Source organism: Rana temporaria, chromosome 1 (genome assembly GCF_905171775.1).
Source record: "Rana temporaria chromosome 1, aRanTem1.1, whole genome shotgun sequence".
Lineage (NCBI taxonomy): Eukaryota > Metazoa > Chordata > Amphibia > Anura > Ranidae > Rana > Rana temporaria.
In genome coordinates, this window is record NC_053489.1 from 663,076,445 (window position 1) to 663,098,505 (window position 22,061).

Below are 22,061 nucleotides of genomic sequence, written 5' to 3' on the forward strand. Positions count from 1 at the left end.
AAAAGTTGCACTCCAGTGACTTACATATTCCACCTAAAATCTAACCTTATTTTTTATTTTTTAATAATCTAGCTTACTGTAGTATTAGATAACAACATATCCACATAAATAAAAATCCAGGCGTAATCCTACAAGAGCTGATGGTGCGTTTTAAGCATAAGACCAGGAAAAGAGAGCAAAAGAAATACAGGATAAAAAAAAAAAAATGAAAAAAAAATAATTGAAAAAAAAAAAAAAGCCAGAAAAAATTCTTAAAGGTTTGGGGCTCCTGGGTTAGCTCCGAGAGTACCATACCACCTGCTCCTTAAAGTTTGAATGAAGCCCCTGCCCACTGAACGGTCTCAGTTGGGCAAATTGACATGTGATTTTTGGGTTGCTATGTATCTAACCAATGTTTACCAGCTATCCAAAATGTTGTAATGGATTGAGCGCTGTTCATTACATATATGTGTCTGTTGTTTGTTGTATGTTGTGTGCTGAAAATAAATAAAATTTACCTTTTAAAAATAAAAATAAAAAAATAAAAAACAGACAAAATGAAAAAAAAAATTAAATGGAAAAAAAAAAGTCTAATTAAATAATTTATTAACTCCTTTGCCACAAACAAATCAAGTGCTTGTCTGATAGGAATAATGTGTAAGTATTGTTTTATGTTTGAGTGTAACAATATCAAAATGTAAAGATTTATACGTACGTTGTAGCAAAATTAAAAAAAAAATGTATACATTTAAAATTCCTACAATCAATAAGCAAGACTAGATCATTGATGACCCATGCAAGCAAAGAATGGGAACTAAGGGCCAGATTCAGGTAGAATTACGTTACTCCGTGGCGGCGTAACGTATCCCATTTACGTTACACCGCCGCAGGTTTACAGCGTAAGTGCCTGATTCACAAAGCTCTTACCTGTAAACTTGTGGCGGTGTGACGTAATTCCGCTCGGCGCAAGCCCGCCTAATTCAAATGGGGCTGGCACCATTTAAATAAGGCGCGTTCCCGCGCCGAATGTTCTGCGCATGCTCCGTGTTAAAATTTACCGACGTGCTTTGCACAAAATTACGGCGCCCCAACGTTTTTTTTGAACTGCGACATGCGTAACAGCGTTTCGTATTCCCGGACGTCTTACGCAAAAAAAAAAGAAAAAGAAATTTGACGCGGGAACGACATACTTTAACATGGCTGTTCTAAAGATAAGCCATGTTAAAGCAGGTGTAACTTTGCGACGGGAAAAACCGACTAGCGACGACGTACAAGATTGCGACGAACGCGCGGATCTTCGTGGATCGGCGTAACTAGTCATTTGCATATTCTACGTCGACCGCAATGGAATCGCCACCAAGCGGCCGGCCTAGAATTGCATCCTAAGATCCGACGGTGTAAGTCAATTACACCTGTCGGATCTTAGGGCTATCTATGCGGAACTGATTCTATGAATCAGCCGCATAGTTAGGACGGGCGGATCACAGAGATACGACGGCGTATCAGGAGATACGCCATCGTATCTCTTTTGTGAATCTGGCCCTAAGCCCACAATATTGGGACTGGCCAAAATTGATTTACAGAATTTGAGATGTCTTAATTCAGCTTTAGTATTGTCGCATTGGGACCCAAGAGCCAGAAAAAGGGTTACATTTATCAGGAGGGGCAGAATAACATAAAGTATTAAACTAAACACATCTTTTGCCGTATGGTATGGACCGTGCGCGGAATCTAAAGGTGAAACTCGAAAAATTAGATGTGCTTTGATACAGCACTTTGGGAACATTCAGCTTCTTTTTCAATTACCTTTTTAAAGACTTCCCCTCCTTATGGAGGGTGTCAATGATGGTTTTCTACACAACTGTCAGGTCAGCAGTCTTTCCCATGATTGTGATTCCTACTGAACCAGACTGAGACCATTTAAAGGCTCAGGAACCCTTTGCAGGTGTTATGGCCTAATTATCTGATTAGAGTGGGACGCTTTGAGCCTAGAATATTGCACCTTTTCACAATATTCTAATTTTCTGAGATTGTGGATTTGGGGTTTTCATGAGCTGTAAGCCATAATCATCACAATTGTGACAAATCATGGCTTTGCATGTAATGAGTCTATCTCATATATTAGTTTCACTTTTTAAGTTGCATTAGTGAAATAAATGAACTTTTGCACAATATTCAAATTTTTCGAGTTTCACCTGTATGTGGGTCTTTGTTGATAGGTCAACAAAAACTGGTTAACTAGCCAACTGGATTTCCAGACCTTCTCGAAAGAAAGTTAGCAATTTTCTGTAGATACATTTTTGGGTCTGGTTGGTCATTTTAGCACCACTTTTGAACAGCAATATGAACAGTTTTCTATTACAAGTACAGACACGATCATACAACTTTAGATATCTCACTCAAATCTGGTCCACCGAATGTCTATTGGCCTATGGCCAACGTTATCAGAGAAAAAAAAGGAAGAAGGAGGGCACACCGACCTTGTGCATTACCAATGGTAAAATTTTATTAAAAACATAGAAAACAATGTTTTATACTCTCAAACGAGCATGTAAAAGAGGCTTATCAATTGGTCAGACTGCTTCTCTGGACACCCACAAACCGGACCTGGTGTTAAGGGGATCAGACAATATCCTAAATGGCTGACGCATTTCAAGGGCGTACCCTTTTCCTCAGAGCCTAGATGGTCAATGGCTCATCTCTCCTAGTTGTCTCTATATGCATCCACGTGTCCACGCCCCAAGTAACACCCACCAAAGTAAGTCACCCCCACCTACATGGACTACCCTGCCCAATGGGTCAGATTAGTCACATGCCTACCTTCTGATAGGAGGGAAAGGTCCCCATCCAGACTTCATAGATATATTGTGAACTGGGATTAGTATGGGTATATGTCCCACCAGGAGTGGTCAACCAAATCTTTCCTCTACATTACAAACCCTGTAGGTCAATCAGAGAAGAGGAATGAGGAAAATTTCGCCAGGTGATGGGTGCTGTACCGTCTGTATAATACAGAGACCAGAAATACCGTCAGGTGGACCGCATGCCGTCCCATAGCCAGGAAGTGTGGGTGGTGTCTGCGTTCCACCCACCACTTCCGGCCATCATAATCATACTCGTTTGTGAGTATAAACATTGTTTTATATGTTTTTAATAAAATTCTACTATTGGTAATGCACAAGGTCGGTGCGCCCTCCTTATATGTTTTTTTTTTCAGTTTCGGGTCCCTTTCGCACTGGGGAGGGAGGCGCGGTGGCAGTATAGCGCCGATATTTTTTGTGAAAGGGGTCTTAAGAATACCCATTGTTCTGAGGAGGGCTGCCAGACTACAGGCTTTACCTTAAAGTGGGGGTTCACCCTAAAAAAATGTTTTTCTTTCTAGCATGCCATCAAGCATACTAGCGCGATCTACAGTACTCCTTTATTTTGTTTTTTGGCGCCGTACTCACAGTTTACTGCCGTAGTGACGTTTCAGACTCCCCGCGGGGAATGGGCGTTCCTATGCAGAGGGAAGATGATTGACGGCCGGCTATGGCGCGTCACGCTTCCCGAAAATAGCCGGAGTAGGACTCTGTGCTATACGGCGCCTGCGCACAGACATCGGAGTTGACTGCGCAGGCGCCGTGAAGAGCCAAGTCCTATTTCGGCTCACGCTACTATGCTGGAGTTGATGGTAGAAACTTGGTTTTTAGGGTGAACCACCGCTTTAATTTAAAGAGTTGGTCGGTGTGATGTTTCTAGAGACTAAACACCCAAGCGCAGGAGATTATTATTGTTTCAACGTTATCAGAGAAAATTATGTAGCTCATATAAAACAATGTTACAAAATAATAATAATAATAATACATCTAATGGCCTTGTGCTCTAACCAGTATTTTTAAAGGCCACTGACCATCAGGAAAACGGTTTATAACATATTATGGGTAACCCCCGATGGAATGCACAAGGAAGTTAAGGAAAGCAGACCAAGTGCTGGCTCAGGACTTGTGGACGGATTTGAGGGAATGTAAGGGTCTGCCTATTAAGAAAGACGAGTAGACCTTGCTAAATTAAGGCACTGGCCTCTAATATTAATAAAGACAGTTATACGTAATAGAATTAAAAAAATTAAACTGAAATGTATGTATTGTCATACGCTAGATTCAGGTGGGCTCACCATGGCAAGAAAAACAACCACAAATTTTTTTTTTTAGTACAAACAATTACATCAACTCTGTAGGCAAAGACCTTTGCAATGATGCATTTTGCCTGTCCACTGGTCCTGAAGGCACTGCCACTGTCATAGGTTGCTTTGATCTCTAGGTGAGAATCGATTGGCCAAGGACCAGCCCAACCATTTTGCTTGTGAAGGTATGTGAATAAGATAGGAGTAGCTATAAGTGGTGTCCACCTTTAGTTTCACCTCAATCTATTGTCTGGCTGGAAAACAAAAAACACACGTTCTGTTTCCAGTGCTTTAGTTGGGTCATCCAACCTAGATGTCAACTTACTTCTACGATCGTATTGTAAATCCTGTGACTGCTAGCATGCTAAAGAACACTCAATATAATGACCCGTCATTGCAAGCTTTTCTTGGAAAGCTTTTTTTTTTTTTTTTTCTTTTTTTTTTTTTTATCTTGAAGAAAACAAAATAAGGCAGGTATATAAACAAGAGTAGGAAACCCTGGTATCACTGATATGAGTAACACTGAAACAACTTCTGGAGTACAGACAAGAAAGCAACAACAGGGGTAGGTCTTGTAAACATTGGGAGACCACCCAAGAATCCCTCGACAAGGAGATCCACCAGCTCTCCAAAAATCCTTAAGTGAAGTCCTTGCCCAGCCAGTGATCTCCAAGTGTCCTTTTCTGCAGCAGGATTCATGAAGATAGGACCTGGATCAGCTTTTTTTTTTCCGTCACTTAATGTATATATGTTAATATATTTAAGTTAAACATTCCACAGAGATAAAGTCACGGGTTTGGTGGCTCGGTATACATAAGTTAGTATTGTTCGTGGATATATTTTTCTTTCTTGTTATAATCTAGCTTTGATTTTGACTGGTGTGCTCGTTTCCCAGTTTGTATTCTTTTATTTATTTTTTTCAGGGAAAGGATATCGAAGGCCTTGATGGCTACACAGTTGCACTAAGCATGGCTTCTGTTTCCGTCACAATTTCATTTTGGTTGGAATCTAGTCCATAAAACCTGACCTTTAGTTCATCGGCTGGGTGGACCACCGGCACCGGTAGGACTTTTGGGAAAGTTCTGGTGGCCAGCTCAAACCTGCTCATGCTGGCCAGCTCAATGGCCAAGGTCTTCAAGAAAAGCTTTGCCAACTGTTTGCCCAAACAGTTCCGTACTCCACCACCAAACGGCAAATAATGAAACCTGCCATCTTTGTCTTCTGTACGGTCTTGCCCAAAGCGGTCTGGGTCAAAGACATCAGCATCCTTGAAGACCGGAGATGTGTCGTGAGTGTCCCGGATGCTGTATAAGACACTCCATCCTTTGGGGATCTGGCATCCCTAGAGAGGTAAGAGATAATATTTCTGTTAGTAAACAATTCACTCACTAAGAGGTTCAAAGCTCTATGGTACTTTAACATGTATTTTTTAACAAAGCTGCTCTAGGTAAATACACAGAAAACCATTTGGTTGGTATTTTCATTATCGGTTTGGTTTGTGTATACAGTGGAACCTCGGATTGTGAGTAACGCGGTAACGAGCGTTTCGCAATACAAGCATTGTATTTAAAAAAATCCTAACTCAATTTGCAAGTGTTGTCTCGCAAAATGAGCAGGAGTCAAGCCAAAGCAGTGTGCAGTACCGCGTTTGGCCTGAGGTGGGGGGGGTGTCGGAGCGGAGCGAAGCCGATCAGAGCCATTCTCAGATGCTCGGAAAGACTCAGAAATACGCCGTTCCTGCGCCTTCCCGAGGTTTGCCGAGGTCAGCTGAGCGGTCCTCGGGCCTTTTCGTGTGTTCCTGAGGCTCTCCGGCAGATGGTTGGGCGGAAACTCGCTTTTATATGCGAGTACTTTGGATTACAAGCATTCTCCTGGAACGGATTATGCTCGTAATTCGAGTTTCCACTTTACTGTATAATGGTGGTGCAGTGAAGTACTATGAGGGTTGCTTGTCATCATGAAGTCATTGCCGTTCTTTGAACCAAGAGCAGGCCTGCAAAGTTCAATATGTAGATGCGCTGCTCCAGGTAGGCACCCAATGCCGAATAGGCAGACCCAAAACTGGATGCAGACCAAGCTTACAACTGAGAAACACAATGAGGCAAATGGGATAGCCGCACACCGGGATTGAAAATCCAAGTAAAAATCTTTATTGCAGTAAAATCCATCAAACACAATGTCTTAGGAGCTGGGAACAAATGGCAACGTGTTTCACGCTGAACTGCACTTCATCATAAAGATAACTGATTAAGTGCAGTTAAGTGTGAAACGTGTTAACATCTGTTCTCAGCTCCTGTGACTGTTTGGTAGATTTTACTACAATAAAGATTTCTACTTAGATTTCCGAACCTGGTGTGTGGCCATCCCATTTGCCTGACAGTGGAGCAAGCCTGTGCAGATTCTTTTCTCAATTAATAAAACCACCAGTCTCCCTGACACTTTTAAAATGTAAAGACCTTGTTTAATCCAAGCCCAGATGGTTAACTATGAATACTCACGTCCAGCTCAAAGGTCTGCAGCACGGTCCGGTAGCCCCCAGAGACTGGGCTGTAAAGCCGCAGCAGCTCTTTGATGACGCAGTCCAGGTAAGGAAGGGTGGTAATGGTGTCTACACGTAGCGCCCCCTCGCAGACGCAGCCATTGTGCAGGATCCCATTGCTGCGCAGCTCTTCCCTCAGCTTCTCCAAAACAGCTGGATGCTTCAGCAGCTGCATGATAAGCGATGTGCTAGCACTGGCAGTGGTGGCATGGGCAGCGAAGATCAGCTCCAGAGTCCCATCCTGTGAAGGAGCAAAAAAAAAAAAAAGGTCAGTTTTTTAAAGAGGAATTGTAAGTTTCACTGTGCACTGTGATTATAGCACATGCAATATTGCATATTAAATGATAAACTGTCAATACAGAAATAGGGAGATGGCATTGTTGGCTTCTTCAGCCATCGCCACCTTGATCCTCACTACACCACTTAATGGGGGGGGGGGGGGTTACTATAACTGGAGCACTCAGAATCTGGTACAGCTGTACATGGTAGCCAATCTGCTTCTAATGTCAGCTTTTTCAATTAAGCTTTGATCAGGCAGTTGGATGAGAAGGCCTGGCTCGCAGTCTCCGCATTAATTCACCCCAAAGTGTTCTATTGGGTTGAGGCCAGTCAAGTTCCTCCACCCTAAACTCGCTCATCCGTGTCTTTATGGACCTTGCTTTGTCATGTTGGAACAGGAAGGAACCATCCCCAAACTGTTCCCACAAAGTTGGGAGCATGGAATTGTCCAAAATTTCTTGGTATGCTGACATCGTCGTCTTAAGAGTTCCCTTCACTGGAACCAAGGGGTCAAGCCCAACCCCTGAAAAACAACCCCACACCATAATCCCCCCTCCACCAAATGATTTGGACCAGTGCACAAAGTAAGGTCCATAAAGACATGGATGAGCGAGTTTAGGGTGGAGGAACTTGACTGGTCCTGACCTTAACCCGATAGAACACCTTTGGGATGAATTCGAGCGGAGACTGCGAGCCAGGCCTTCTCGTCCAACATTATTGTCGGACACCAAAAATACACTTCTGGAAGAATGGTCAAACATTCCCATAGACACACTCCAAAACCTTGTGGACGGTCTTCCCAGAAGAGTTGAAGCTGTTATAGCTGCAAAGGGTGGGCCAACTCAATACTGAACCCTACGGAGTAAGACTGGGATGCCGTTAAAGTTCATGTGCGTGTAAAGGCAGGTGTCTCGATACTTTTGACAATATAATGTACCCAAGACTGCTGTGTAGTTGACTTGTAAGGCTGTTACATTTGAGCATTTAAATTTCATATCAGTACACTGGTGCTATATAGGAAGGCCGTCTTGATTTTTGTGGTTTAGAGGGACAACATTGTCATCTATTTATTGTAGTGATTGTATGGTGGTCTAGTTAGTTGTTTTTAAATGTTGATATGATAAATTATTTATTTTTAACATACCATATTATAGTTCATTTGTAACAGTCTTATGAGAATGACAGCCCTGGAACTTGGAACCAGAAAAAAAAAAGGTTTCCAGCTATGCACATCACAAGAACATTCCCCGGCTGATCAGGAGCTAGGACTGTACAGGCAGCCTGGGTACTTGGCATGGAGAGCTGCCTGGGATGGTGCCAAGTGCACTGGGCAAGCTTCCCCAACATGTCACTAATTTAGCTGCCATTACTACCATATGATGTAATCAGACCTGCATCCAGCACTGTGAACGAGCTAATCTCTTGATTAGACAAACTGCTCGCTGCTTAGCAAGTACATGCAAGATACGTACCCTGCCAGCCTCTTCCCATGCCCAGCGAGGGAGAGAAAAAGACGAGGTTGACATCAATAATCTATGGGCTAAAAAATGTAGTATTCATGCCACCAATGATTTAGCCGTTCTGAACTATAAGTCTCATTTCTCATAGTGCTAGAATTGTATGCAGCCTGTGTGGTCCATCGCAGCCCATAGCAGCCAACCAGCTTTTCTATCCTCTTGGAAAGTGCAACAGGCAAAGAAATGTCATCACCGGAGTCAAGAAGTCAGTAGGTGCTTTTCTTATTCAGTGTAGAGCAACAGGTTTGCTTTAACACCTCCATACAGGTGAACAAACCTTTTTGTTTACTTCATCGCCGTTCAGCACCTGGAGTCTAAAGCCCCATACACACGATCGGAATTTCCGATGGAAAAAGTCTGATGGGAGCTTTTCATCGGATATTCCGACCGTGTGTATGCCCTATCGGACTTTTTCTGTCAGAATTTCCAATGGACTTAGATAGAGAGCAGGTTCTCTATTTTTCCGAAGGTATGGATAAATTGTTGGGAACCTAGATACACTATACGGCGTGGGCAAATCCCAAGTTCACTTTAAGCCACCAACAGACCAAAATTTTCAGTGGTCATGAGCCCACGAGTCCACTGATGTGTTTATTGTTCTAGCTAACTGCGGTTACAAAACAGAGGAGATTGCTGACCAGAGACCAAGAATCCATATGACTGTTAACCTTTTTTGGAGTTCAAGAGGACTAGTGTGAATTCCCCCTTCATTTCTCCCCCCTTTTGTTTTTTTTTCCTAACAACCTTGTTTCTAATTTCAGACGTGTATATATATATATATATCTCCTGAGGAAGTGAGCACTGTCTCGTGAAACGCGTAGAGAAATTTGTTACATAAGCATCTGCCCTCTGGATTGCCAACTATGCTTTGAACTATGCAACTATGGACATTTAATGTGTTTGTGTTTACCAGAATAATTTTAGCAGTATGTATCATATATGTTTAAATGTTTAATATATTTTGTAAATTTTAGACTTTTTGGCTTGTGTCTCTGAAAGTCCCTTATGCATTTCTCTCTTTGTATGTATATATATTCTGGGACTGAGACACTCTCATTCCCAACATATGCCAGTGCTATTTTTGTATGCCGACCAGAGACTGTCACCAAATAACCAGAGACTGCTGCCAAGTGACCAGAGACTTCCGCCAAGCTACTAGAGCCTGCTTTCAAGCTACCAGAGGCTTCTGCCAAGTGACCAGAGAATGCCACCAAGCTAGCAGAGACTTCTTTCCAGCTACCAGAGACTGCTGGCAAGCTATGAAAGTTTGCTGCCAAGCAACCAGAGAGTTCTGCCAAGCTACCAGAGACTTCCACAAGCTACCAAATACTGCCACCAAGCTAACAGTGATGGCTGCCAATCGTCCAGATACTTCTGTCAAGCTACCATAGACTTCCTCTAAGCTACTAGAGACTACTGTCGAGCTACCAGAGGCTTCTGCCAAGCGACCAGAGATGCTATCAAGCTATCAGAGACTGTGCCAAGCAACCAGAGATTGTTGTCTAGCTACCAGAGACTGCTGCCAAGCAACCAGGGAGATGCACCAAGCTAGCAGAGACTGCCACCAAGCTACCAGAGACTATGGCCAAGTTACCAGAGACTACGGCCAAGTTACCAGAGACTACGGCCAAGTTACCAGAGACTACGGTCAAGTTACCAGAGACTACGGTCAAGTTACCAGAGACTACCGCCAAGTTACCAGAGACTACCGCCAAGTTACCAGAGACTACGGCCAAGTTACCAGAGACTACGGCCAAGTTACCAGAGACTACGGTCAAGTTACCAGAGACTACGGCCAAGTTACCAGAGACTACGGCCAAGTTACCAGAAACTACGGCCAAGTTACCAGAGACTACGGCCAAGTTACCAGAGACTACGGCCAAGTTACCAGAGACTACGGCCAAGTTACCAGTGACTACGGCCAAGTTACCAAAGACTACAGCCAAGCATCCAGAGATTGCTGTCTAGGTACCAAAGACTGCTGCCCAGCAACCAGGGAGTTCCACAAAACCAATATGGACTAACCAAAAAAACAAAAAACAATATGGACTAACCAAAAAAAACTGCTGGTTTAACATAAACCTGTGCTTTACTGTGCCATAGATTAATTTAAATGCATTAGGGTTGGTATTTCACAGAAGGGTAATTACCATCAGCTCCTGCATGGTCAGCTCATTGCCGTGCTCCTTGCCACTCTCGATAAGGACATCCAGGGCATCCGTGTAGTCCTTCCCCTGAGTGTTCTGCAGCTTCTCCTGGATTGCCTTCTCCAAACCTTTTATCAGCGTCTCACGTGCTTGCATACCCTGGATGAAGCAAATAAACAGAATGTCACTACTGTGGTCGTAGGGTAGGCCTACAGGTTCTATATGTACTACACCATCAATTGATTATCTGTAGCAGGGAGATAAATATCTATGGCCATGTCTGGTTAATGTTTGGTCTATCGAGTGGTTGAATATGCTTTTTTTTCCAGTTACATCCAGTGGCGGTGCGTCCAAAGTGGGCGCAGGAGCGCAGCCCCCTCTCTCCTGCACCTGTCAATCTCCAATAGATAGATTCATGCCTTAAACAGAAAGGCGTGTGGCCTTGACAGGAAGGTTTGGGTCATATTTAAAGAAGGCGGTGCAAGAGTTTAGTCAGGCCTAGGGCAGCACAAAACCTAAATACTGGTCCACAGATAACTATAAAATTACCTTTGGATATTTTAAAAATAGTAAGCCTTTAACAACATGGGGGCAGATCCACGTACAGCGGCGCATATTACCGCCGGGCGTAGCATATCTAAGATACACTACGCCGCCGTAACTTACTTTTTTTTCCGAATCCTCAAAGAATGCGCGCCGTAAGTTACGGCGGCGTAGTGTATCTTTGGCGGCGTAAGGGCGCGCAATTCAAATCGATGTGATGGGGGATGTGATGTTTTATGTAAATATGTCGTGACCCGACGTAAACACAGTTTTTTTGGAACGGTGCATGCGCCGTCCGTGGGGGTATCCCAGTGCGCATGCTCGAAATTAAACCGGAACAAGCCAATGCTTATGACGGTGACGTTATTCTACGCAAATCCCTATTCGCGAACGACTTACGCAAACAACGTAAAAAATTCAAATTTCGACGCGGGAACGACGACCATACTTAACATTGAGTACGCCACCATATAGCAGCTTTAACTATACGCCGGAAAAAGCCGAACGCAAACGACGTAAAAAAAACCGCCGCCCGGACGTACGTTCATGGATCTAGCTAATTTGCATACTCGACGCACAATTCGACTGAAACGCCACCTAGCGGCCAGCGTAAATATACACCTACGATCCGACGGCGTACTAAGACGTACGCCTGTCGGATCGATCCCTCATTCCGTCGTATCTTGTTTTGCGGATACAAAACAAAGATACGACGCGGGAACTTTGAAATTACGCGGCGTATGAATAGATACACCGGCGTAATTTCTTTGTGGATCTGCCCCGTGCCCTCTAGGGTGACCACATGTCCCGGATTGCCCGGGCACATTCATTCCAGGACAATACAGTGTCCCGGAATGAAACTGACACAGCTACCCCCCGGGGCCAATCTGATGCCCCCAAAAAAGGCCGCCACATCACCACTTTACTCACTGATAGTACTTGTCCTGGCCGGGAATGTCTGGAGGAGCACAATCCCGCCCCCTGCTTGTGATTGGAGAAATCATAAATCCCGCCTCTTGTGTCCAATCACTGTGCTGTGATTTGTTACAGCACAAGCTGATTTTTGGGAAGGGGGGTGTCCCTGAATAGTGGTTTGGAAATGTGGTCACCCTAATGCCCTCCTCCCCCAAAAAAATGTATAAATAATGGTTTGTATAACACTTGTCTGAGTGAACGCCAAGAAGTTCTTTTTACAAAATTCTTCACGTCTCGCACTGCCCTAAAATCTATGAAAGCAACAGGTAATTCCGAGGTGATCAGAGAACAAAAAAAGGTTTCTACGTTCCATGAATTATGCAGCATTTGACTTAATCCTGAACTAAAAAAATTAATTGGTTTCATCCATTAGTCATCTGCCTGGAATGTGGTCTCTCTCATGACTTGCTCCTGTTCTCGTTCATGCCTTTTTTATATGAGCGGCTTAGCCTAGAAACCTCATTATCCTAAAATATTTATAAGCAAAACTGACACATCAGGACGCCGTAAATCATTACGGGATGAATCACTTTTGACGTCACTCGGAGACAACCGTAGTTGCATTTTTTTAATGTGCATGGTAACCCATTAGGGCAGTGGAGGAACTACCAGGGATGCAAAGGTTGCACTATGCCCTGGCTTTCCGTCACCATGGGGGGGGTCCAAGAGGCAGAAAGGGGGCTCAATGCAGAACATGTGAACGGGCCTTGCTGTGGGAGCAACCCCAAAGTTGTGCGACTTGTTGCGATTTTCTTGCAACTTCCTTGGCATTTTCATGTGCCGACTTGATTGTGACTTTTGTGATCTAACATTGCAGTCTATGGCTCTCAAATCACACTAAAGTCTTATAGCCTGATTCAGGTACGGCGGCGCATCTTTCCGGCGGCGTAGCGTATCGTATTTACGCTACGCCGCCGTAAGTAAGTGAGGCAAGTGCAGTATTCACAAAGCACTTGCCTCCTAAGTTCCGGCGGCATAGCGTAAATGGGGCCGGCGTAAGCGCGCCTAATTCAAATGAGGATGAGGGGGCGTGTTTTATGTAAATGGGTGGTGACCTGATGTGATTGACGTTTTTTTTACGAACGGCGCATGCGCCGTCCGTGTACATATCCCAGTGTGCATTGCTCCAAAGTACGCCGCAAGGACATATTGGTTTTGACGTGAAGGTAAATTACGTCCAGCCCCATTCACGGACGACTTACGCAAACGACGTAAAAATTTCAAATTTCGACGCGGAAACGACGGCCATACTTAACATTGACTAGGCCAGCTATTTGTTGTAATAACTTTACGCCGGAAAACGCCTTACGTAAACGGCGTATCTTTACTGCGACGGGCGCACGTACGTTCGTGAATCGGCGTATCTAGGCATTTGCATATTCTACGCCGAACTCAACGGAAGCGCCACCTAGCGGCCAGCGTAAATATTGCACCCTAAGATACGACGGCGTAGGAGACTTACGCCGCTCGTATATTAGCCTAAGACTATCTGGTTTGTAGAATACGCTTAAATTTACGACGGCGCAGATTCAGAGTTACATCGGCGTATCTACTGATACGCCGGCGTAACTCTCTCTGAATCTGGCTATTAGAGACATTGTGCAGGAACCTTTTTTTTTTTTTGCTGAGACTTGAGTCACATTAATTAAGATGGCACCCATTGAAATTAATGTGTTTTAATTTGTCGTGCGACTTTATGGGGTTGATTTAAAAAAAAGTGGAAAGTGCAAAATCTGGTGCAGCTCTGCATTGAAAGCAATCAGCTTCCTTACGTTTTGTTCTTATTTTTGTCAAAGATTAATTGAACAAGCTTAAAGCGGAGTTCCACCCAAAAATTTTACTTCTGCTTTTCGGAATCCTCCCCCACTCCAATGTCACATTTGGCACCTTTCAGGGGGAGGAGGGAGTAGATACCTGTGTAATAGCGGTATCTATGCCACTTCTTTTGTCCCCTTTGAGACACACATGTCCCAGAAGACAGCCGGGACCACTGGGATAGCGCAGCGCGACTCGCACATGCACAGTAGGGAACCAGGAAGTAAAGCCGCAAGGCTTCACTTCCAGATTCCCTTACCGAAGATGGCGGCGGCAGCACACGAGAGCCGAGCGATAGATCGGCTTTGGGTGCCAACATCGCAGGCTCTCTGGACAGATAAGTGTCCTTATTTTAAAAGTCAGCAGCTGCAGTATTTGTAGCTGCTGACTTTTAAAAAAAAATTAATTGGCGGACCTCCGTTTTAAGTTATAAAGCTGATTGGCTACCACGCTTAGCTGCACCAGATTTTGCACTCTTTTTTTTTAGTAAATCAACCCCCTATGTGTTGCATGACATGTCGCAGCAGAGTGAAGTTGGGCCTATAAAGGGCACCACGAGGGGAGGAAAGTGCCCCGGGATCAGTGTGAAGGGCCCCGAGGTTGAAAGGGAAGGGCGCCCAAGACCTGAGGAAAGAGCCCTGCGACTAATGGAATGGGCCACAGGACCAATGGATTCTAGTCAATCCTCCGGCCCTAGTATAGGGGCAGAAAGATCAACTGCATCCATTATGCTTTACCTTTGCAGGGAAACATAGAGAAAGTAAACCCCATCAGGGTTTACTTCCTCTTTAAATCTCTAGTATCTACCAAAAACTGAAATAATACATTTTTGGGTTAAATTGATCTTTGTACACAGAACCCTTTCTCTTAATTCTTAAAAATGAATTGGCTATTTTCAAAGACTGCAAAAGATTTACGGATACCTACCCTCCTATAACCACTGAAAGGGATATCCACTGGCAGCGAGAAGACGTTTTCCACAAACTGTTGAAACACCCGGAACAAGAGATTGAGTTCCTCATCGGAGAGCCTGAAGCCCAGCAGAACCCTGATGGCCATGCGGAAGGTCAGCTTCTGAGCCTCACAGTAGACATTGATAGGATCGGGACTGCTGCTCCACATCCGTAATGTGTCTTGGATGACGAGCTGTATTTTCGGGAGGTAGGTCTCCAACGCTTCATGGCTGAATATTTTCGAGAACACCTACGAGAGGCAGACAAGAACACAATACATTCATCAAGCTCAAGATTCATTCAGACTTATTCATGGCAGAAGAAGACACTATAAAATCAACAGCAAGGGGAAGCTACGCCTACTGCGGGAAGACGAGCCAAGCCAGGTTCTGGGCCTAGCCGGCCTACAGTGCTGTTTGGCAAGTGTGGGGCTTGTGTGTAATGTAATGTAAGCGTACTCCTTGGTGAGCCAAAATAAAGTTCAGCTCCTTGAAAACATGAGGGATCGGAGAGCAGAAACCCAAAATGAGGGAGGAGATTTGTCAGTCTGAACAAGAAACACAAGCAATGTGTGAATGTGAAAATTTCCCCCGTAGTCAGCAGGCGTCTATACATGTAAGACTTTCCTGGCTTAGGAGGCACGTTCACCATATGTCTTGTTTGCTGGGTTTTGTTTGCAGAATATTTGGTGTTAAAGTCCGGACATCCATTGGCTAACTCAAGAGACGGAAAAATGTCAAGCTTTCATTTGTATGGCAAGTTAATAAAACTGTTCCTAATGAATCTTACTATGGTCAACTGTCGTCTTTTGGTGGAGTGTATCTTTAGCTAAAATGTTTTCTAACTATTCCCTATAACGAGTATTGGCATTGTGTAGGCAGTACTCAACTTAGGGCCCATTTCTGAATTATATTTTAGCCTCTAAAGCAGTGGTTCTCAACCTTTCTAGGCCTGTGACCCCTTGAAAAAATGTCCCAAGTTGTGGGGAACCCTAACAGTAAAATAATTTTCATAGCGTTGGGTTGTCGGCAAGACAAGTAATTTGCACCCCTAAACCCCTGACATTTAGTGTTTCCTGAGTCCCTTCCACTAGTACAGTATTAAAACCCCTTATGGTACATTTTAGGATGTACCACGCTTTCTCTTAGTTCTCCTTTCTTTCCCTTTCATCTCTCTCTCCTAATTTCTTGCTTCCCCCATCCCTCTCTCTAGCCATCTTTCTTGTTCTTTCTCTCCCCTTTTCTTTGTTCCTCCTTCTCTTTTCCTCTCCCTTCCACTTATTCTCTATTTTTATTTCTTCTCTTACTCCTTGGTGGGTGGGGGGAATGGGATGAGTGGCAATGCTGGGGGGAGTTCTGATCGGCCAACTTAGGTGCTCTTGATCAAGGTCATCTGCTGATCTGAGAACTGTAGTGGAGACTTTTAATGGGAACTATAATTACAGGTAGTGTTACTCACTGTCTCCGACTTTGTGGCATCTCGTAGCAGTGACACCTATGCTGAAATCAGAAGATAGGGTCTCCTCCAGCCCCTCCCACTTCACATTCCTCACCAGTCAGCTGACATCTAGTCTCTGACCCCCAGCCATCCTGTGAACTGAATGGGTGGCTGCAAGCTCCAGGAACAGCCCAGATGGGCATCCACAAGCTCCAAGGACAGCCCTGCTGGGTGGCAGCAAAAAGGCAGGCAGAGCGATGCAGGCTTCAGCAGGACTCGGTGACCCCTGGAAAATCATCATTCGACCCCCAAGGGGGTCCCGACCCCCAGGTTGAGAACCACTGCTCTAAAGTAACCCATGTAGTAGATTGTTAATTAGTAGTACCATCATCCAAAATTTAAATTTTAATAGAAATTGGACTTTTGGTCCCCAAACCAAAAGGGCGAAAAGACGGGGCAGTTGGACTATTGCGGTACAGGTAAGTAGACAGACTCAAATATATAGATACATATATGAAAAAGTATACATTTGTATTAATACAACATCAATAAAACAACAAAAGAATTCAATATAAAAGCATGGTGACAGACCTTACGTATCACTAAACGAATGATCCCGGGGGGGGGGGGGTCACGGGGGAAGTAGGGGTCACAGAAACTGTCTCTTCTAGTTTCACAGCCAATTGACGCTTCATTAGAAGCAATTCTGAAATTAATTCACATTAGGGCCCATTTACACTAACCTGTTGTGGTAATCTATGTGACACGCTTTACTTTGTTGTGGGCCAATCTGATGCCCCATAAAAGGCCGCCACATCACCGCTTTACTCACTGACAGTACTTGTCCTGCCCGGAAATGCCTGGAAATGCACAATCCCCGCCCCCTGCTTGTGATTGGAGAAATCATAAATCCCACCTCTTGTGTCCAATCACTGTGCTGTGATTCATTACCGTACAAGCTGATTTTTGGGAAGGGGGGGGGGGGGGGGGGGTGTCCCTGAATGGCAGTTTGGAAAGGTGGTCACCATACCTCGAACTTGATCTGATCAGTTTTTTCCATTCAACCTAAACACAGACTATCTATGGCCAGCTTTTCCCCTCTTGTCTGAAATTGCATTGTATTGTAACTGTACTGTCTCCTTTTATTTTGCAAAGCGCTGTGTAAACTGTTGCCACTATATACACCCTGTATAATAATAAAAATAATCACGAAAAATGGGTTAAAAGTCAGGTCTGACCTTGTCTTATATTTTTTTTATTTTTACCACGTGTATTATTTTTATAGTAACACCTTGCTAGACAAAGCACAAGTCACTCAGGAACAGCGCAGCCATTTAAAATCAACACTTTTTTAAAACATACAGCTGGAAAAAGAAACTCGAGCCATTGAAAAGCATCAAACCAGATCTGGGATCCGTGTAAAATACAAGCAGTGCGCCCTCTAGTGTCTGTTTTGTGAAGTTCAGTCTCAAGCGTTCGCACTTCGTATATCGAATATGTGCGCTGCCAATTTTTTTTTTTGGAGAGGTTGCTACCAGATTATTTGTGGCTGGATTCGATACAAGCTTTGATTACGAAGTGATCTGTCATGTCCACTCGGAATTAGATAACCAACGCTTTCTCTAAGTCATGATTGTTACACTAGTGGCGTACTTAAAAAGTGGTATTTTGGCACCATTTGTTGCCACATTAATAAAGCCCTTTTACTGACCTTGTGTTTGTTGGATCAAGTTTCTATTGCTAAGAATTAATTAACTGTTATTCCTGTTGCACAGAACATAGGGGGAGAAGCAGCCTATCATGGACGTGCAACTGTTCTAGGTTTAAGGAAAGAGGCCGATACTGAAAAGTTTAACTTTTCCACCATTAAATCAGGAAAAGTCAAAGAACGTTCCTACTATTAGCTATAAATTCTTCCTTGCAGCACTGGGATCCTCGGTTCAAAACCCAACTAGGAAACCATCTGCATAGAGTTTGCATGTTCTTATTGTGCTTGCGTGGGTTTCCCACCACTTTCCAAAGACATGCTGGCATGGGTGTCCGCAGGTAGGGGCAAGCGCCCCCCCCCCCTGGAATCAGGGATCAGCAAGGTTGCGCACACGGGTTGTGCCCAGGCACGCACACCCTAATCACTGGAGCACAAAATCAGCCGATGCCGGGTGCTGGAACCCTCTCCATGTACCACTACCGGGACAGGAAGGAAGATTGCACCATGGGCGGCAGCCGGCAGGGCTTAATCGATGGTAAGACAGCGCTAGTCTCTAGCATCAGGAGTCAGCAGACACAAAACCCTTCCTGCTCTCCCAGCTTTGCACATACCACAGAGGAGGGGTGGGTTATCCACAGCCCCTCAAGCCTGCAGTGTGCATCAACAGGAGCCTGTGCCAGCAGCCTGATCTGCCACTGTGAGTTATAGACAATTCTCTTCTGTGGGTGGATTGGGTATGCATACTGGCATAGCACACGCCTGCAATTTTCACCCTGTACATAGCACACACCTGCAATTTTCACCCTGTACATAGCACACGCCTGGAATCTGCACGCTGTACATAGCACATGTTGGGATTCTGCACCCTGTACATAGCACATGTCTGGATTATGCACCCTGTACAAAGCACATGCCTGGAATCTGCACCCTGTACATAGCACATGCCTGGAATCTGCACCCTGTACATAGCACACATCGGGATTTTGCACTCTGTACATAGCACAAGCCTGTAATCTACACCCTTTACATAGCAAACGTCTAAATTCTACACCCTGTACATAGCACACGTCTGGAATCTACACCCTTTACATAGCACACGCCTGTAATCTACACCCTTTACATAGCAAACGCCTAAATTCTACACCCTGTACATAGCACACGCCTGGAATCTGCACCCTGCGCATAGCACACGTTTGGAATCTGCACCTTGTACATAGCACACGCCTAGAATCTGCACCCTGTGCATAGCACACGTTTGGAATCTGCACCCTGTAGATAGAACACGCCTGGAATCTGCACCCTGTACATAGCACATGTTGGGATTCTGGACCCTGTACATAGCACACGTCGGGATTCTGCACCCTGTACATAGCACATGCCTGGAATCTGCACCCTGTACATAGCACACATCGAGATTCTGCACTCTGTACATAGCACACACCTGTAATCTACACCCTGTACATAGCACACGCCTGGAATCTTCACCTTGTACATAGCACACGCCTGGAATCTGCACCCTTTACATAGCACACGCTAGGATTCTGCACCCTGTACATAGCACATGCGAGTCGTGGATAAGCTCCTCCCCTTCATGACATTGTCAAAAGAGGCGGAGCATGGGTAAACGTAAAATGATGCCCCCCTTGAAAAAAGTTCTGCGGACGGCCATGCATGCTGGTAGGTTAATTGGCCCTAGTATGTATGAATGTGAGATGGGGTTCTTAGATTGTAAGCTCCTTGAGGGTAGGGACTGATGTGAATGTACAATATACTGTATATGTAAAGCGTTGCGTATATTGTGGTGATATAAAAATGCAAATTCAAAAATAAAATAATCAATTATTTGGCAGACTCTGCATTCTTTCCATGGTCAGTCAAGTGACCAGTGCCAGGACACAGGTCACGTGGACTCTGTCTGAGGATATTTTTTATTTTATTTTTGTAGTTGACAGAAGGAGGGTGCTGAAGAGCAAAAGCGTTGATTGGCCAGCCAAACCTGAATATCATTTTGCCAAGATTCCTAAAAATTCACCATCTTGACGATGACCACCTGATGAGCTTCAGAAAACTGAAAGAATGATAGCAAATCATGCTCACAGGTATTATTTTAAAGCAGTAGTTTGCCCCCTTCTGGACATATAGGGTTGTATGCATGTGCGTGAGCTGTATGATTATAACATTGGCTGGTTTGCAAGCATTCGGGTAGATATTTTTTCTCTAGGCTTTTTGACTGTTATTGTGGATAAGTTTGATATTGATTATATTATTCGTAAGTTCTAGAGCAGCAATTCCTAATGAGGGTTCTGTGGAGCTTTAGGGATCCTCCAGAGGTTGCTAGGGGTTCCTCTCTTTTCATGGTGCCTGCAAAGTCACGGGGTAAATGTAACTTGGCAGAGCCAGCTGCATGATACCAATGATCTTTTTTTTAGGTGTCTGTAAGGGTGGCACCACTGTAAGGAAGCATTCTTCCCAATGACCTCAATTATTGGTTTTAGGAATGGTTCACAAAGACCTCAAAATTATTGTAAAGGTTCCTCTGGGGTAAAAAAAAAAAAAAATTGATAAAGGCTGTCCTAGATACTTATGGATTGCCCACATTCTCCTGAAGAAATTGATATTGTTCATGAAAAGAAACAACATATCTCTTTCTTTGCATGAAACAATGAATCTCTTACCTTCCCTAACCCAATGTATCAGGTTACCTTCCCTAACCAAATGTATCTTCTACCTTCCCTAACCAAATGTATCTTCTACCTTCCCTAACCCAATGTATCAGGTTACCTTCCCTAACCCAATGTATCTCCTACCTTCCCTAACCAAATGTATCTTCTACCTTCCCTAACCCAATGTATCTCCTACCTTCCCTAACCCAATGTATCTTCTACCTTCCCTAACCCAATGTATCTCCTACCTTCCCTAACCAAATGTATCTCCTACCTTCCCTAACCCAGAGTATCTGTTGCCTTCCCTAACCCAATGTATCTCCTACCTTCCCTAACCCAGAGTATCTGTTGCCTTCCCTAACCCAATGTATCTCCTACCTTCCCTAACCCAATGTATCTTCTACCTTCCCTAACCCAATGTATCTCCTACCTTCCCTAACCCATCTTATCTCCTACCTTCCCTAACCCAATGTATCTCCTACCTTCCCTAACCCAATGTATCCGCTACCTTCCCTAACCCAATGTATCTCCTACCTTCCCTAACCCAATATATCTCCTACCTTCCCTAACCCAATGTATCTCCTACCGTCCCTAACCCAATGTATCTCCTACCTTCCCTAACCCAATGTATCTCCTACCTTCCCTAACCCAATGTATCTCCTACCGTCCCTAACCCAATGTATCTCCTACCTTCCCTAACCCAATGTATCTCCTACCTTCCCTAACCCAATGTATCTCCTACCTTCCCTAACCCAATGTATCTCCTACTTTCCCTAACCCAATGTATCTCCTACCTTCCCTAACCCAATGTGTCTCTTACCTTCCCTAACCCAATGTATCTCCTACCTTCCCTAACCCATCTTATCTCCTACCTTCTCTAACCCAATGTATCTCCTACCTTCCCTAACCCAATGTATCTCCTACCTTCCCTAACCCAATGTGTCTTTTACCTTCCCTAACCCAATGTATCTCCTACCTTCCCTAACCCATCTCATCTCCTACCTTCCCTAACCCAATGTATCTCCTACCTTCGATAACCCAATGTATCTCCTACCTTCCCTAACCCAATGTATCTCCTACCTTCCCTAACCCAATGTATCTCCTACCTTCCCTAACCCAATGTATCTCTTACCTTCCCTAACCCAATGTATCTCCTACCTTCCCTAACCCAATGTATCTCTTACCTTCCCTAACCCAATGTATCTTCTTCCTTCCCTAACACAATATATCTCCTACCTTCCCTAACCCAATGTATCTCCTACCTTCCCCAATCCAATGTATCTCTTACCTTTCCTAATCCAATGTATCTCTTACCTTTCCCAATCCAATGTATCTCCTACC

General features: G+C 44.3%; 1 protein-coding gene across 1 annotated transcript in view; it reads right to left on the minus strand.

The window, feature by feature from the left end:
- Positions 1–4,079: 4,079 nt before the first annotated feature.
- Positions 4,080–22,061, minus strand: part of LOC120924565 (cytochrome P450 26B1) — a 67,427-nt gene continuing 49,445 nt past the window's right edge. Inside the window, exons 3-6 of the mRNA XM_040335547.1 lie at positions 14,887–15,162; positions 10,630–10,785; positions 6,643–6,924; positions 4,080–5,486 (exon numbers count right to left, since the gene is read on the minus strand). Of these exons, the coding sequence (XP_040191481.1) occupies positions 5,094–5,486; positions 6,643–6,924; positions 10,630–10,785; positions 14,887–15,162 (1,107 nt within the window). The 3' untranslated portion in view covers positions 4,080–5,093. The remainder of the gene's footprint in view (positions 5,487–6,642; positions 6,925–10,629; positions 10,786–14,886; positions 15,163–22,061) is intronic.